The sequence below is a fragment of the Antechinus flavipes genome, chromosome 1, assembly GCF_016432865.1.
Source record: "Antechinus flavipes isolate AdamAnt ecotype Samford, QLD, Australia chromosome 1, AdamAnt_v2, whole genome shotgun sequence".
NCBI classification, from domain to species: Eukaryota; Metazoa; Chordata; class Mammalia; order Dasyuromorphia; family Dasyuridae; genus Antechinus; species Antechinus flavipes.
In genome coordinates this window covers 97,927,233-97,946,565 of record NC_067398.1, presented here as the reverse complement: position 1 = coordinate 97,946,565, position 19,333 = coordinate 97,927,233, and the positions used below count along the sequence as shown (strand labels likewise).

Sequence of the window (19,333 nt, the reverse complement as noted above, 5' to 3'; positions counted from 1 at the left end):
TCTATATATAGTTATTTTAATTGGAATTTCTCTTAACTGCTGGATTTTGTTGGTAACATAGAGGAATGCTGATGATTTAAGTGTGTTTGTTTTATGTCCTGCAATTTTGCCAAACCTTGTTAATTTTCTGTAGCAATTTTTTAGTTGGTTCTCTAGCATTTTCTAAATATATATCATATCATTTGCCAAAAGTGATAATTTTATTTCCTCATTACCTACTCTAATTCCTATTCCTTCAAATTCTTTTTCTTCTCTTATTGTTAAAGCTAACATCTGTAGTATAATATTGAATAGTAGTGGGACAGCTAGATGATGCAGTGAATAGAGCACCAGCCTTGAATTCAAGAGGATCTGAATTCAAATCCAGATTCATATACTTAATACTTTCTAGCTGGGCAAGACACTTAACTCCAATTGCCTAAGCAAACACTCCTTTTCCCTCCAAAAAACACAAACAAACCAAACCATCAATGAATATAGTGAATAACTTTGAAACAATGCTTTAGTTACATCTCATAAGTTTTGATATGTTTTCTCATTATTGTCATTCTATTGGATCGATTGTTTCTGTGATTTGTTTTTTTCAATCACTCATTCTTTAGGATTAGAGTATTTTGTTTCCAATTAATTTTTTATCTGTTTTTCCATGGCCCTTCATTTTTATTGCATCATGATTTGTAAAGTATGCGTTTACTATTTCTGCCTTTCTGCATTTGATTGTGAGGTTTTTTATGCCTTTGGTCAATTTTTTATTACCCCATGGTCAATTTTTGTGCAGCTGCCATGTACCTCTGAGAAAAAGATATATTCCTTTCTATTTTCATTCAGTTTTCTCCAAAGGTCTATCATACCTAACATTTCTAAAACTCTATTCATGTCCTTTATTTACTTCTTTCTTATTTTGTGATTAGATTTATGTAGTTCTGGGAGAGGGAGGTTGAGATCCTCCACCAATATTGTTTTGTTATCTATTTCTTATTGCAATTTATTTAGCTTCTGTTCTAAGAATTTGGATGCTATATTGTTTGGTGCATATATATTTAGTATTGATATTATTTCATTACTTATGGTATCCTTTAACAAGGTATCATTTCCTTATCTCTTTTAATTAGGTCTGTTTTGGTTTTTCCTTGATCTGAAATCAAGATTGCTATCCCTGCTTTTTTTTTTTTTTCTTCAGCTGAAACACAGTAGATTCTGGTTCAGCTTTTTACCTTCACTGTGTATTACTCTGCTTCAAATGTATTTCTTATAAACAAGATATTGTAAGATTCTGTCTTTTAATCCATTCTGCCATCTGCTTCCATTTTATGGGAGAATTCATCCCATTCACATTCACAGTTAAAATTTCTAACTCTGTATTTCATGCCATCCTATTTTCTCCAAGTTATGCTTTTCTCTCTCTTTTCCTTCCTTACCAATGTCTTGCTTCTGCCCACCACTTCCCTCAATTTGCCCTCCCTTTTTTTATTCCCTTTTTTTTCATTCCCTCCCTTATCTTTTTCCTTTTCTACTTTTGCCTATCCTTTTTTTAGCTTTCCCCTTTCTCCTCATTCCCTATAGGGCAAGACAGATTTCTATGCCAAATTAAGTATGTATGTTATTCCCTCTTTGGACCATATATGATAAGATTAAGGTTCAAACAATGCTTATCTTTGTCCCTTCTTTCCCTCAACTGTAATAGCTCTTTTGTGCCTCTTTATGTGATATAATTTATCCCATTTTATCTTCTCCTTCCTGTTCTCCCAGTACAATTCCTTTTCTTCCCTGATTTCTTTTTTACATCATCACATTACAATCAATTTAAGTTCCTCTAAGTGCTCCTTCTACCTACTCTAAGAAAGATATAGTTCCTTATGCTCAAAAAGCTATCGAACTGTGCCCTTTGACCCAGCAGTGCTACTACTGGGCTTATATCCCAAAGAGATTTTAAAGAAAGGAAAGAGACCTGTATGTGCAAGAATGTTTGTAGCAGCCCTTGTTGTAGTGGCCAGAAACTGGAAACTAAGGGGATGCCCATCAGTTGGAGAATGGCTGAATAAATTGTGGTATATGAATATTATGAAATATTATTTTTCTGTAAGAAATGACCAGCAGGATGATTTCAGAAAGGCCTGAAGAGACTTACATGAACTGATGCTGAGTGAAATGAGCAGGACCAGAAGATCATTATATACTTCAACAACAATACTATACTATGATCAAGTCTGAGGGAAATGGCCCTCTTCAACAATGAAATGAATCAAATCAGTTCCAATAGAGCAGTAATGAACTGAACCAGCTACATCCAGCAAAAGAACTCTGAGAGATGACTATGAACCACTACATAGAATTCCCAATCCCTCCATTTTTATCTGCCTGCATTTTTGATTTCCTTTACAGGCTAATTTGTATACTATTTCAAAGTCTGACTCTTTTTATACAGCAAATTAACTGTTTGGACATGTATACATATATTGGATTTAACTTATACTTTAACATATTTAACATGTATTGATTAAGCTGCCATCTGGGGGAAGGGATGAGGGAAAGGAGGGGAAAAGTTGAAACAAAAGGATTTGCAGCTGTCAATGCTGAAAAATTAACTATGCATATATCTTGTAAATAAAGAGGCATAATAACATAAAATAAAATAAATAACAATATCATTAAAAAAAAAGAAACCACAAATAAATATTGTATATGTTGTGTTTAAAAAAAAAAAAAGAAGAAAGATACAGTTCTTAAGACTTATATGTATCATCTTCCCATATAGGGATGTAAACATTTAAACCTTAAAACATGGTTTTTTTTTTTTTTTCTCTCCCTTCCCTCTTTACCTTTTTATGCTTCTTTTGAGATTTGTAATTCAAATTTTCAGTTCAGATCTGATTTTTTCACCAAAAATGGTTGCAAATTTCCTATTTCACTGAATGTACATCTTTTCCCCTGAATGATAATGCTTAATTTTGCTCTTGGCTGCATTCCAAGTTCCTTTGCCTTCTGGAATATATTATTTCAGGCCCTTTGTTCCTTTAAAGTGAAAGCTGCTAGGTTCTGGGTAATCCTGATTGTGGCCCCTTGATATTTGAATTGCTTCCTTCTGTTTTCTTGCAGTATTTCCTCCTTGATTTGATAATGCTTGAATTTGGCTACAATATTCATTGGGGTTTTCATTTTAGGGTCTTTTTCAGGTCTGATTCGAGGACATCAGGGCAGTTTCCTTGATGATTTTTTAAAAGATGTTGTCTTAGGCTCTTTTTTTTTTTTTTTTTTTTTTTTTTTTTCTTTTTGGCTTTCAGGTACTCCAATATAATCTTTAGATTGTCCCACTTGGATCTATTTTACAAGTCAGTTGTTTTTCCAGTGAAGCATTTTACATTTTCCTCTTCCTCTTCTTCTTTTTAAAATCAGTTTTGTTTGAATGATTCTTGATGTCTCATTGAGTCATTCGCTTCCATTTGTCCAGCTCTAATTTTTAGTGAATTATTTTATTCAGTTAGCTTTTTTATTTCCCTTTGCATTTGGCAAATTGAACTTTTTTCCAATTTTTTTCAATTCAATTTTTAAAGGAATTTTTCCATTTTGACAGTTCTGTTTTTCAGGCAGTTTTCTTTTTCCAGTTTTCAAAGTCTATTTTTTAAGAAGTTGTTTTCTTCAGTATATGTTTTTCCATTTTGTCAAATTTATTTTTAAGGAGTTATTTTCTTAATTCAGTTTCTGTTGTTTTTTTTTTTTCCCCCCTAAGCTGTTGGCTTCCCTTCCCCCATCTTTCAAACTCTTCTTGCATAACTCATTTCTTTTTCCCGATTTTTCTTCTTTTTCTTTTATAAAATTCTTTTTGAACTCTTCCAAGAGACCTTTTTGACGTGGAGACCAGTTCATATTTACCCCTTTGAGGTATTACCTGAAGATATATTGCCTTTGTTGGGATTGTGTTCTGATATTTCCTGTCTTTATAATAGCTTTCTATAGTCAAAGCTCTTTTGCTTTTTTGCTTATTTTAAAGAGTTGAGCTCTGCTCCTAGTCATGAGGGAAATTGTCCCATGCTCTTTTGTAAGGGTTCATGGGCTTTTCACTGACACTGGGCTGGGGCTGGGACTGAGGCTGATAGTGCTCAGGTTTTCCTATTGTGCTGAATGAACCTGCTGTACCTGGGGTTCAGAGGCTCATACTTTGCTTTCTCTAGTTGCACTGGAGGGTCCCACATCTGGTCTGCTTGTCCACTGGCCTTCTGAACTAGGATACAGTAACCAATGCTACTGTTTTTTTTGGCTAAAGTTCTCCTGTGCCAGCCTCTCTTCTGTGGGTCTCTATGCATTGTGATTGTGCTGCATTGTGACTGTGTTGGGCTGTATTCCTTGAGTCCAATTTGCCTTTCCTGAAGTCCTTCCAAGACATCTTAAGGTTGAAAATTATTATACTCCCAATGTTTGTGGGTTGTGTCACTCTAGATCCATTCAGAAGCTTGATGTAGTATTGATTTTGAGAGAAGCTAGAGAGAGCTCAGGCTTTGTCCTGCCCATTCTCCACCAGGTTGGCACTACCCCAACCTAACAATTTCTTATAAAAAAAAAAACAAAAGCAAATCTTGGAATACAATATTATAAGATTTCAATCTGTTGATTGAAAGAGAACTTTCTCTAGAAAACTAAATTTAATATGAGATATAACAAATGTACCTTTACATGAATAGAGGATTTTCAAGCATATTTGATGAAAAGACTGAGGAGAAACTTTGAAATATGAAAACAAGAATCTGGAGAAACTTAGAAAGGTAAATTTATATGAGCAAAATTGGAAAAGATTGTGTGATAATGTAGTGCTAATTGTACCTGAGGAAAAAGACAAATTTATCCCTCAAGAATTTTTATGTACTAAAAAATTATTGAAGGATTAGAAAAACAGGATACTATAGTTCGGGTTTGTTCTGATCATGTGAATAGTGGAAAGAGAAGGATGAGTCAAAGGAATATGATAGAGCAAAAAGGAAGAAGGAGGAGGAATTCTGAAGGCAATTACTTCAGAAGAAGAGTATATAAAGATGGGGGAAAAGATGAGGGAGTGGGCATCAGATGAACCTTAGTCTTCTCTGAAATGGATAGGCTTGCTCATAAAGTCATGTAGATGACAACACATATCACATTAGAAGGTATGAAGAGTGGACAAAAACAAGGGAAAGGCATTGGGGCACATTATACTAAGTGTCTTATCCTCAAAGAGACAGTTAAAAAGAAAATAATTTAGAATGTGAGGAGATAGTTCATTAATTGTGAAGTGGTTGGAATGGATTGTAGAATATAAATGCAATGAAACATTGGATCATATAAAATGGATGATTTTAGAGAATTCTACATTATATGAAATAATACAGAATGAAGTTGACATACTCATGGAGACATTCATTTTTGAACATAATTACAGTATGAATTCTTTTTTCAGTTTTTTAGTTTGGGGGGGAGTAAAGAGGGAAAGTGGAAGTGAGCAGTAATTATAACCAAAAAAAGGCCATTTAAACATGTTTTAAAATACACAAAAGAAAGAAGGAAGCACAAACAAGACACTTTTTGATAGTAACATGTAGAATTTATTATGTATTTTACAAAACAATGTCAAATGGAGATTCATGGTTTTATTTATAGTCTTTTTTTTTAAAGTTTGTTGTTAATCATTGGCAGCCACCAAGCATTTATGAAGCATTAATAGATGCCACATTTTGTGGTAAATAACTGGGATACAAGGAAAGGCAAAAATAGTTCTTGTTATAAAGCTATTCAAATTTGAATGAGGAAGCCAACATTCAATCAAATATGTGCATTAATTAGAAATAATCTTAGAGAGAAGCTTTTAACATTGACATAGGCAGGATATTACTTTTTGTAGAAAGTAGGATTTTAGCTGATATTTGAAAGAAACATGAAAAAACAGGAGGCAGAGGTGGGAAGGAAAAGCAGTGCAGGTATGTGGTTATGCCATTTAAAATGCACAGATATAATGCCTTATATGAAGGAAAACAAGGAGCCCAGTGTTGTGGAAAGGACTTAGAAGTAAGAAGACTGAAACACTGGAAAGTGATAGGTTATGAAGAACTTTAAACATCAAACAGAGGATTTTATTTTTATCTTGCAGGTAAAAAGTCAGCCTTTGGAGTTTGTTGGGAGGTGGGTATAAATGATATAGTCAAGTCTGTAATTTATGACATTTACTTTAGGATGTTAAATGTAGGATGTCTGGGGAGAGACTTGAGTCAAGGATGCTAATCACGAGGCTGGTGTAAGTTTCCAGGCTTGAAATATCAGTGATCTATAACAAAATGGTGTATTTTATCAGAGGGGAAGAGTTTTATATGAGATTCTTCAAAGGCAGAATTTCCAAGACTGAGAAATAGATTAGCTATAGGGATGTTTGCTTAGAATGACACTTAAATTGTCATCTTCTTAACTGAGAGGATGATGGTATTCCTTATGATAAAAAGAAAGCTTAGAAGAGGGAAGGGTTTTGGAGGAAAAATAATAGCTTAGTATTGGACATGTTGCATTTTAATATGCATATAAGTATCCAGAGTGCAGGTAAGTAGCTCGGTGGATAGAACACTGGACTTGGGAGTCAGGAATAATTGAGTTTGAAACTGACCTCATACACTAGTTGTGTTTACCCTAAGCAAGTTCAGTTTTCTCATCTGTAAAAAGAGCTGCAGAAGCAAAATGCAAACCACTCCAGTATCTTTGCCCAGAAAATCCCAAATAGGTTCATGAAGAGTGCGACATGACTGCAAACAAATGAACAACAACATAAATATCCAGTATGAGCTATATAACAGGCAGTTTGAGATGCGTGCCTGAAGGTTAGAAAGATGTCACATGTTAATAAATCATCTGAGAATCACTTGTGGGTTGATGATAACTGAATTTGTGCGTGCTCTGAGATCACCAATGACAACAGTATAAGGAGAGAAAAGAAAAGGACCCAGGACAGGTATTTGAGGACCATCTATGGTTAGTAGGCATCCTGGAAAATATCCAAAAAGGAGTCAGGGGGGAATGGCCAGACCAGTAGGAGAACCAAGAGAACAGGGAATTTAAGAAGAGGATATTTGATAATGTCAGAGAATGTAGAGAAGTCCAGGAAACTAAGGACTGAGGAAGAGACTCTTGGTAACTTTACAGAGAGCAGTTTCAATTGAATATGCTAGATTGTAGGGAAAAGAAAAAGGGTGGAGGTAGGAAAGGAAATGGACAATACTGGGTGAGAAATGACTTTCTCAAGGAATTTTACCTTCAAAAAATATTACCTGAATTATCTATCTCCTACAGCACCTCCCACAATGACCAATGATGTAGTTGATAGAATACCAAAGACTCTGGAAAAACTCACTTCAAATTCCACATCTGATACTTCCTGTGACTTTTGTACTTATTTCACAATTTATTGTTAGATATTTAAAAACTATTACAAACATTAGTTGCTGTGTTGAGTATGGATTCAGAATGGTTTTCTATTGGTATCTTGTTTTAGAGTCTCTACTTTGTTCATTACAAATCTAAAAACCAAAAATAATATTTATATTGACTATCATAGTTGTGTTGTGTTGAATGCACTCTTTGAGCTTAAAGTAATATACTAATTTATAGCCTTTAGTCATTGTTGGCAATATTTTTTTTAAAGCCTTGCTAGAGTTATCTTTAGCAAAACTTCAAATGTATTCATGTAATACCAGTTTAACAAAATATCTAGATGTTTCCATTATTCTTAATTGATTTCTATATTTAAATAATCATTTATTCTGCAATTTTTTTTTTAGTTTTAGAGTGCTGACAAACAGGAAGCTTTACTCAAATTTATTCTTTAAATAATCTTTTCATTGATATAGTTAGTAGATTAACAGAATTATAGAATAACATTTTGAGCTAGAATGACCTTTAAAGGTGGGCAGATTTAACTTCCTCATATTAAAAATAAGGATATGCCTTTAATAATTCCCAAGCTGAAAAAAAAAATATCTTATTTAAGTCTTATGGAAAGAGCAAGGATTTGAAAATCAATTGAGTTTTAAATCTGGGCTCTATTACTTAAAAGTTGTGTTACAGCAGGCAAATCGTTTAACCTTTTTTGAGTTTCATTTTCCTTATTTGCAAAATATAGATGATAATGTTTGCCCTAGCTTCCTCAGAAATAATTAAGGGAAATATTTTATAATTTCAGATATTATAAATTGGATTTCTTTTGTTATTGTAATTATTACAGATAAGGAACATTAAATTCAGAAAAATTACTTGACTTAAGATGACTCAGCATGTTAAGAGCTAAGAATACATATCTGACTTAAAATTTAATATATTTTCCATTACATTAGACTGCCTTAGGCTGCAGCATGAATATTGGATGGAGAAGAACATTATTGTGAATCTAGTATAAGGCAAAAACACTCATTCAGGTGAAAGATAATTAGTGGGGAATGAAATAAAAAGATAAATGCAAAAGATTGTAGAGGTAGACTCTCTAAGATTTGGGGAACTATTTGGATGTAGGTGAAGAGAGAGGATTGTGATTGGGAAAATAGTGCTATTAATAGAAATAGATAAATTGGGAGCAATTATCAGATTTGAACAGAAAGATGACGACTCAATTTTTAGACATATAGTGTTTTTAAGCCCAGTAATGGAATGCACAGATAACAAGACTGGAGTTGGGAAGAGTGGTATATAAACCGTTCATCAGACACTGATTAGTTTTACAATCCTGGGCAAGGTACTCAGCCTCAATTTCTTGATTGTGCAAAATGGGAATGATAGTAGTGGTTGTATCACAATGTTATTTGGAGAGTCAAATGAAATTGTGTGTGTGTGTGTGTGTGTGTGTGTATGTAAATGTATATATACACATACACATTTTTTTGTACACACACACACACACACACACACACACACACATACATACAGTGTTTTTCAAACCTTCAACTATTATATAAATGTGAGCAATCATTATTTGTTATTATATACAAACTTATTTTGAGATGCCTTGATTGGAATAATTCCGAATAATAATGGAATTATTCCATTCTGTTAATGCATTTAGCAATAATACATTTAGCAATGCATCATTTGCTTTTGACCAACAGTTTTCGTTGTTGAAACATCAAGAAAGTTCTATATGTGTATTTGTAGATTTTGTTGTTCCTATTATCTATCATGTTGGACTCTTCATGTCCCTGGGCAAAGATACTGGAATGGTTAGGCATTTCCTTCTCCAGCTAATTTTATAGATGAGGAATTAAGGCAAACAGGGTCTAGTGTAATTTGCCCAGAGTCACACAGAAAGTATATGAAGCTGAATTTGAACTTTAGTCTTCTTGATGCCAGACTGGCATTCTCAATCACGTCTGTGATTTTTTAATATAATTATTCATTAAAATTGAATGTAACACCAGTGATTTCAAATTTAAACTCCTGAACAAAATTTGAAGTTGAGCTTTTATAATAACATGAGACAGAAATCATAACATTTACTTTTAATTAATTAATTTTATTATTATATTTATCATATTATTAATATATTATATTTATTTAATGCTAATTCAGATATACTTATGAATAATTCAGATTTATAAAAATATATAGAAGGCACTGAAAAGGACAGAAGCCATTCATTCCATTCTCTCTCTGACTCAGAATCTCCTCTATACTGTCCTTAACAAGTGCTCATCTTACTGCTACGTGGAAGACATCTAGTGAAGAAGGACCAACATCATCTTAGTTAGCTTATCCTCCTTTCAGACCTTGCTGCTTATTAGAATGATCTTAATAACTTCTACTCCTTGTTTCTATATCTTCTGTCTTAGAGTAAGCAGAGTAAATCTAATTCTAGAATTCAGCACCTAGAAATGAAGTTTTTATTGAACATGTGCTGTGTTAATTGTTGGAAAAGTGTGAGGGATTTGAAAGACAAGGTACATTCATTGCCAAATATAAACAAGACATATATGTAAATAAACATCCACTCATCATATATTTATTATTAATAAGCTTTTAATTCAGTGTTTCTAATTTACATTGTATTAGATGAGGAGAGCCTTAAGTTTTATGTAACATATTTTGATTGGCACAGAGTTTATTCAAATATGTCTTTTTCATTCTTGAACTACCTAACATAGTATTCATAAAAAATACACCCATGTTTTTCACATGCTGTGGATATGGATTTTATTAATAGCACTTTATATATGTTTATGTAGCATATAGAATTACACATATTTTTTAGAACTACAACTAAAATGATTACTAAATAGAAATGAGTAGTACAATAGAAAATTAAAACATTGCCCCAATGTTACTGATTCTTAATTTTTATGTTTTATAAGTTTATGAAGAAAAGAATACCTGTATGAAGTGCTTAAGTGTTAGCACATGAGGTCAACCTAAGAATGTTTTTTCTCTTGTATGAAATAAGATATCATCAATTCATTCAACAAACACAGCAGGTGGTTTTTAGATGCAAAAATTCATTATGCAATGTAATTTAAGTAAAAACAAATTTTGGTGGATTATATGCTACATCAATGTTACTAGTTTTATTCTTTAATTTTAAACCCTGGACTTTAAAGCCTAATCTTATTCTTATAATGCAAAATTTTATTTGTGTATTTGAAATTGCAGAAGGTTTATTTTTCTTAATTCAAGATTTAAAGTAAATGTTTAAAGTAGCTCCAGCAACAAGAAGCACTTGAAGTATAGAATGGTACACTGCTTAATGTAAATAAGGCTTTCCATGCTTGTCATTTTATACTGATAGTATCATAAGACAAGTAATGACAGATTAAGACCTGCCTAGTAGAGGGAAAACTAAATTACAAGACTTTTATTAAGGCATAAATAAACCTATTAACTGTTATCTGGAATACCAATTAGTAGAAGGAGCACTGACAATTTTATTTATCAACATTAAACACAATTATTAATTACAGACCTGACGAATCTAGCAGTAAGCAGGACATGTTGGGTGTGCTGGGGCCTTAAGTCCATTATATGAGAAGGATGATTACCAAAGTCCTGTGGGGAAATAAGTAATTGTAGTTGTAAAATTTTAATTGCCTTTGAATAAGGCAAATTATATCCTCTTGTCTCAGAATATAAATAGTATGGCATTAAGGTACCCAGCTATACTAGTTGGAAAGAGGAAATAATTTAAGGTGTTATGATTTAAAAGCTAACAGTGTTAAAATTTCTCTATTGCAAATATTATAGATAAATGACATTCTTTAAAGTGAAAGAAATTTTTGTGATTTGCTTATTAATACCTTACTTATTTTCACCATTCTATCAAAATGGGCAATTTCCCATTTATTTAATTTAAATTACTTGAAGGGATTTTACAGAGCAAGAAGAAGATGAATGACTAGGTGATTACAGAAGTAATTGGAATATTTTTCATATAAGATAATTTGATTCATTGTATTTTGAAATGAATTGCTATAAAACAAGTAGGAGATTAGAAGCAATAGTTTTAATGTTTTTCCTTTCTCTCTCCCTACTCCAAGATCCAAATTCTAGGCTTTGTGGACATTTACTTATAAGTGCAGCCAAGAATTCCTTTGCAAAACTTATGGATAAAATTAGCTTGGCAATGGAGAACATACCACGGGGAAGTAATAGAAATTTTACATATATGGAAAAGGATTCCCTTGTTCAGCGATTGGCCAGAGGACTTCATAAAGTTAACACAGAAGCCTTGAAATATGGTATAGGTGGTCCTATGCCCATTATGGTAGGTATTTAACTTATGATTTATGGGATTTATGGGAGTATTTTCACAATATAATGATGATTATGCCGTTTTCAGTATGTCAGTGCTTTCAGATTAAATTTTGGATCAGAATTGTTTAGAGAACTTTATTTGCATTGGGAGGCATCATGACATAATATATAATAATTCAATTGGTTTTAGATCTAGTAAGATCATTCTTTTCATCTACAAGTTATTATAAGGGGCACCTAGATGGCACAGTCGATTGAGCACTGGCCCTGGGATTGGGAGGACCTGAGTTCAAATCCAACCTCATACACTTAACACTTCTTAGCTGTGTGACCCTGAACACGTCACTTAACCCCAACTACCTCAAAAAAAAAAAAAAAAGTTGTTCTGGAGCTCACTTTCATTTGAATTTCACAATTTCAGGCCATCTTCTCCAATAGTGAGTATTCTCTCTCATATACTCTTGACATACACTGTGAGTTGGAGGACTTGTTTCTCATTGTTATTTCTAGCACCTCCTTCTATTTCCATCTTTCAGCTATGCCTTAATTATTTATATCATCCATTCTAGATGTAAAGTACTTAGCATAGTGCTTGGCATGTAACTATTATTATGATTATAGTAATTATCCTTGGTGTCTGGCCCACAGGTTATACTGACACCTTTCTGAAAGAATTCATTATGGGACTCGTAGTTTGTTTTCCTCTCCTCCCCAATTTTTAACATTGTCATTATAGATTTTTCTTTTTTTCTATACTCTCATACATTGGCTTTCTAATTCCTTCATTTTTTCTATTCTCACATGTGATATCTTCATTGTACCATCATGATTTGGCAAATCATGTGGGCCAAATTGAGCCTGCTGTTTTCTTTTACTGTCTTGGGAACTAAGAATTTTAAATAATTTTTATTTTTATTTAATTTTCATTTATTTATTTTTATTAAAGCTTTTTTATTTTCAAAACATATGCATAGATAATTTTTAACATTCACCTTTGCAAAACCTTGTGTTCCAAATTTTTTCTCTCCCTTCTCCTACCTTCTCCTCTAGATGGCAAATATTAAATATTTTTTATTAAATCCTTTTAAAATAACATTTTATTATATTTAAAAATGTAAAAAACATTCTTAGCTTGCTGGTTTTTCAAAAACCAGAAATTGCTGTATTTAGCCAGCTGCCTTGGCCAAATTTTGTTGACCCCTAAATAGGTATGATTATATCTAAAAATTGTATCTAATGATAATACTCCTAAATAGGTATGATAATACCCAATGTTGACAATTTCTAGAAATGTTATCCCTCATGTGATTGTGAATTCTGATGTATCTTGTCATAATCACTTTTTCTTAAATATTTCCTTTTGCTTTATTCCTTCCAAAGCTTTTTATTCATTCTTATTATGACTCAAATAAGAAACAGAGAGCTAGCCTCAAAATATGTAAAACACTTAATCTCTCAATAATCAATGCAACTTCCTTAAAATATAAGTTGAAGAGAAAGTGCTGACTTTCATGGGTAGAGGGAGTTTTCTCATATGGGAGTTCTCTATGTCATTGAAAGCACAGGTCTCGTATTCTTATTTTTGCATTTGACATAGTTTTAATTCAGATTGTCATAACTTATTTATATACTAGTTTTATGCTAGATAGTAAAATGTGTTTAATAAGTATCTAGAGGACAAGAATATAAGAATTTGTCATTAATGCTTACAGTTCATAAATATATTAAAACAGGATTTTATATGAGGCATTATATTTCAAGTTTTCTTGACATTAAGGTTAGGTTTCATTTTTGCTATTTCATATTATGTTTTACAGAAATGATTGTTCAGATAAAACAATTCCTATTTTCAAATTTTGTAAATGTGTCTCTAGATTTTTGGATAGCCATTGGTATGATATTTTTTCTTTTAGAGTTTAGAATTTAGAATTTTTTTCTTTTAACTAAAAAAAAATTTTAGATATTAAATCTTATTGATTCAATAGTAAAGTAGCCAATTTAATAAAATCTAAAATTGTTTCCATTTGCCAACAGAAAAGTATAGAGTGTTTGCAAAAGCAAATATATGAATTTACCCAAAGATTGCATGCAGCAGAAGTAGAACGCCGTTCACTCCGCTTAGAAGTCACAGAATTTAAAAGAAACGTGCATGATATGAAAAAAGAGATTGAAAAAGCCCAGATTCTACAAATGCAATTAAAAGAATTTAAGCAGTCTGTAAGTATATTCAATTTGGAAGGACTAATTTGGACATGCCTTTCATTCATTTATATACACATATTTACATATAGCTGCACCACACGTGTATGCATGTCTCTACACACATATACATGTGATACTTACATGTGTGTAATTTAATTTTTTGTTTGTGTTTCTAAATAATATTTTTTCAGAAAAGTTATCTTTTAAAGTGGCTCCTTTTTAGGACCCATGCATAATAAGAGGGAAAACCCTGTTTTATTTCTTTAAGAATTTTTCTTTCCATGTTAATTATACTTGATTTTGTTAATATAAGCATTTTTTCCATTGATAAAAATCACACCCTTTTCTGAATTGAGGCCCAGGGACTGTAGTTCACAACTAACCTGCTTTTTATACACTTTTAGTAAAGATAAGCCATCTAAATTTGCTTAGTGAGATTTGCCTTTTTTGCTAAAATGAGGATAACAACACCTATAATGATACATTACTGGGTTGTTGTAGATTAAATGCTATTATTCACTTAAATGAACTTTGCAAACTTTTGCAAAGTACTATAGAAGTGATAGTTTTATTATTGTTTAACCATCTTTATTTTACAGAAGAGATTCAATTTTAGAGACTGTTCCCTTAAGTCATACAAGTAGCAAGCAGCAGAACCATAATTTTAGATTTAGAACCAGAAAAGACCTCAGATACACTCTGGTCTTATTCCTCTTTTTTATGGGGGAGGAAAATGAGGCTCAGAGGGTTAGTGATTTTCCCCCAGGCATACAATGATCACAACTGAATTTTCCCTTATGTATTTACACTCCAAGTCTGGCACTATTTGAATCTAAGCCCCCTGATTTTTAATCAAATATTAGTGTTCTTTGCAATTCCCCATATTGCCTCAAATACCTGAATTAAGGGTTCATCATCACTGCTATTAAGATAAAGAGGATAGGGACAATTTTTCCAGAGAACTAAAAATGAAACACTTTGCCAGCCTACTGCTAGAGGAAGGGAGGGACTCAACTGGCACTTGAGACATGGTCGGGTGAGGGAATGTGCTTTGCTTGACTGGGTACATTTTTTATGAGGGCTTTGTGTATTTTGTTCTTAAATGGGAAGGAAAGGAAATGATTGTTAATTGGAAAAGTAATAATACAACAAACCCCCTAGGACAACTGCTCCATATTTGACTGACCTATTGTAATTTTAGTTGATGACACATGACCAAAGGAGCACTGAAAGAATGCAGCACTTCCTCCACCCAGCTCTTATGGTTTAGAATTGAAAGAAATAAAGGGATCTTTCCTGTTCATTTAGTACAACCCTTTCTGATGAATCAGGTTATTTAGATAACAGAGTTGCAGGGTTTTGAGCACTGTCACACAACCAATGAGTAAGAAAGCTGAATTGGAATCCAGGTTTTTGAGCTGCTAATTTGTCTTTGATAACACAGATTATGACAGACTGACTTGTTGAAAAAGGTTTTAAAAAGTCAATTCTCCTTGAAGTTGCCACTCATTTGGCAAAGTCATCTGACAAGTCCTAATTGAGAAATCTAGGAAATAATCACAAGTGAGTTATATTACCAGCCTGGGTCAGCAAGGAACTACAAAGAGGTGTGTTAAGTCTGGGGTCAAGATCTGGTCTGAGGTATGCCATTCAGAGCATGCTAGCACTCAGTAACTGAAAGAGGATATTGAAGCTCTTCACCAGAAAAAGCAGTTCCAGGCAAATTCAGTGGAACAACAAATTTGTCCAAGTTGGTCTTAATTGGGATCATCTGGCAGCTTTGTGACTCACTACCCAGTTCTGAGTTAAATATTCAGGATAAATGTATATGGAGATATCTGTACTTAGGGTTTTCATTCCAGATTGAGAAGCAGTTCCAGGATGGGGAATGGTTGAATGCTCTTCTTAACTATGTACTGAATGAGGAAAAATTCAGACGCAAATAGATTTGAGGCTCTGACCCCAGTAGTTGAGTGATATAGTTTTACCCTCCAGGCCAGTCTGGAACCTGAAACAAAATAACTAAGATAGCAATTCCAGACTAAAAGGATACTTGCAGTTATATCACTCTGAGTTTTCCAGTTGGTTAATAGTTCTAATTCATTACATATAAGTACACAGAATATTATAATAAAGTTGAAGTCAGGAAATAGTGGAAGGAGTAGTAAACTACAAAAAAGAACCTTATAATACAAGATTATTATGGCCATTAGGACATTAAAGACATCAATCCAGAAGAGAGTGACTCTAAAATATGTATAAATAAAGCCTCAAAGATTAGTACAATGTAGGCACAAACTTAATTAGAATTCTTGGAGGAAATAGAACAAAAGTTGAAAACATTAGAAATGATTTTGTAAATCAAATGAAATTCCTGGAAATAAAAACTTTAAACTTGAGGGAAAAAATAAAAGCTATGCAATAAGGAATTGGAAAAGGATTAACAGATTGGCAGAGTTAAAAATCCTTGACAAATGATAGTATGGAAAATTAGAATAGACTAAATAGATTTTCATGACTCTATAAGTCAACAAAAAATATTAAAACAAATGAAAAAACTGAAAATATAGAAGAATATTTAAGAATCTTTGGACTATCCAAAAGCCATAATAAAAAAAAAATGGCACATTGTATTTTGAGAAATCTTAAAACTGTCCACTCTTCTTAGAAGAATTGAACTAGATGGAAAGAGAAAGAATCTCAGTTTTTCTGAAAAACAAACAAACAAACAACAAAACATGAAAATGAAAACTCAGGAACTTTATAACCCAGATTCAGAACTTCTGAGTCATAGCAGGAAAAAGAATCCTTGAAGCAATCAAAAAGAATTGAGGTAACACAGTCTCAATTCGGATCACAAAGGATTTAGCAACTGTGATTCCAAAGGAACAAGATAGTTTGGAATGTAGTATTCTGGAAAGCAAAGAACATAAGTGTATATGGAAGAATAACTTAACCAACAAAATAGAGTATATTCTTTCAGGGATAAAAATGAATCTCTAATGAAATAGACTATCCAGAGGGATGGTTTCCACTCCAAGAGGATACTGGTGAGGCCAGACTGGGCTAGCATGGAAATAATGGGTTTTATTGGGAGGAGCTTAATCATGCGACTGAAGCTAGGTATCAGGAAGAAAGAGATAGATCTCCACATCAGGCCAAGCCAGGTGTTAACTAGAAAAGGAAAGTCAATGCAAGAAATGGCTCCTAGTCACAGTTTAGAATAATCAGGATGCCACAGGTCATGTTCTCTTAGGCTCTTGTTACCACCATACCTAAGCATTCCTGATGAAAAAGCCTGAGATGTATGGTAACTCTGAAGTTCAAATACAAGAATTAAGAGCAACATAAAAAAGTAAAAATGAATGATCATAATGAACTAACTTTAAACTGCTTACATTTTAAATAAGAGGAGATGCTATACATATTCCCCATGAATTTCATCAGGAGTCATAGGAAGTCTATTAAGCAGAAGGTTATGGTTTTCTTATGTTACTGATCTTCATAGAAATATAAAAAAGAAAAATATATCAAGGGGTAAGAGAGGGTAATGTAAAAGTTTAGGAAAACAAAAATGAGGGAATTGGGGAAGTTGCTGAGAATTTAGCTTGAATTCTTATCTGTCATAATCAAAGAAGGCAATACACACAAAAATAAGTTGAGAAATGTATTTCACTTAACAGGGAAATAGGTGGTAGAGGAGAAAAGGTAGAATTAAAGGTTGGATAGATTAAGGAAGGGATGAATTGAACTGTTAAGAATGTATAAAATATTCATAGCTCTTTTTGAATTAGATACTAATAAGAATTTAAAGAGATGCCCATCAATTGAGAAATTGGTGAGTAAGTCATGGTTTTGTGAATGTTATGGAATATTATTTACTGTAAAAAATGGTTTTTTAGAAAAATCTAAAAAGACTTATATGATTTGATACAGAATGAAATGAATAGAACCAGGAAAACTGTTCAGTGACAATCAAACGGTTGAGACAAATAACTTTGACCAACTTAGGAGATAAGATTCACACAATGACAAATCACAGTTCGAGGGGACTCTGGATTCTTAACCATGCTACTTTATTCCTATGAAAAACAGTGGGAGACTGTTTTATGAATGAAATGGATCACAATTGGAAGAGAGGTGCTTGCAGTTACTCCTGATGAAAAGACCACAGTTGAGCAGAGCCTTTGAAATATATAGAGAGGAGCTAATAGAAATGTATTGCTATTCGGGTGTTTCAGTCATGTATCCCCAATTGTGATCCCATTTGGAGTTTTCTTGGCACTGGAGTGATTGTCTTGCTTTTTCCAGCTCATTTTACAGATGAGGAAGATAAGGCAAACGATTAAGTGACTTGCCTGGGATCACACGTCTGGGGCCAGATTTGAACTTAAGAAGATGAGTTTTTCCAACTTTAGGCATAGCACTCTATCTGTACTATCTAGCTGCCCCAAAACAGATGTACAAAGAAAAATATGAATGGATATTCAAAAGAAACTAAACAAACATAAACTGCTTACTTTTTATTTTGGGAGATGGTACATGTGTGTCGTCATAACTTTTCGTGATCAGGGAATAAAATCTAATTAGACAGAGATCCTAAGCATGGTTGTATTATATTTTGATGATTTTAAAAGAATATAAAGGGAGAAATTATATGTGTATATGTGTGTCTGTGTAGAAATATTCGATACTTGAATTTCATTGTGATTGAACAAAATAGGAAAGAAAATCTACATACAACTGGATGATGTTCAGTTATTTTTCAGTCATGTTTAATACTTCTTGACCCCATGTGGGATTTTCTTGGCAAAGATACTGTAGTGGGTTACCTTTTTTTTTTTCTCCAGCTCATTTTACAGATGAGAAAATCAAGGCAAACAGGTTTAAGTGACTTGCCCAAAGTCACACAGTATGTGTCTGAGATTAAACTTGAACTCAGAAAGATGAATCTTCCTGGCTTCAGGTCTGGTGTTCTATCTACTGCACCATGTTTACAAAAACACAGTTGTTTTAAATACTCTGAAATAATGTTGATCGTCTGATAGTGTAGTTTCTTTATTTTTCTCTTTTGATTGAATTTATTTTAGCTTTAACTTTATCTAAAATCAATGGTTATTACCTCTACTTTTCTTTCTCATAAATTCTACTCCTGATCATTATTATTGTGTTTGTGTGTATCTTTTGTTTCCCCCCTCCTCTAATTTACATCTGTCTGCTAATTTGATTTACTGTTACTTGACTTCCCCCCTCCCCTCCCAAGGAATCATCCTTTATTCTTTTGTTCCCTCTTTTACCCATTCCCATTAATCTACAAACTTTTCTGTATGCTTTATTCGATTCCTTCTCTCTATTTCTTAATGAATTTTAGAAGACTTTTAGAGCCTTCTAGATGTTTATG

The 19,333-nt window shown here is 32.8% G+C and overlaps 1 protein-coding gene across 3 annotated transcripts in view; it reads left to right on the top strand.

Annotated features, from left to right (window-relative positions):
* CCDC171 (coiled-coil domain containing 171) overlaps positions 1 to 19,333 on the top strand; it is a 451,802-nt gene that overhangs the window by 215,091 nt on the left and 217,378 nt on the right. For all 3 annotated transcript variants that reach the window (XM_051987110.1, XM_051987103.1, XM_051987118.1), the window contains 2 exons: positions 11,514 to 11,740; positions 13,765 to 13,947. In XM_051987110.1, the coding sequence (XP_051843070.1) occupies positions 11,514 to 11,740; positions 13,765 to 13,947 (410 nt within the window). The remainder of the gene's footprint in view (positions 1 to 11,513; positions 11,741 to 13,764; positions 13,948 to 19,333) is intronic.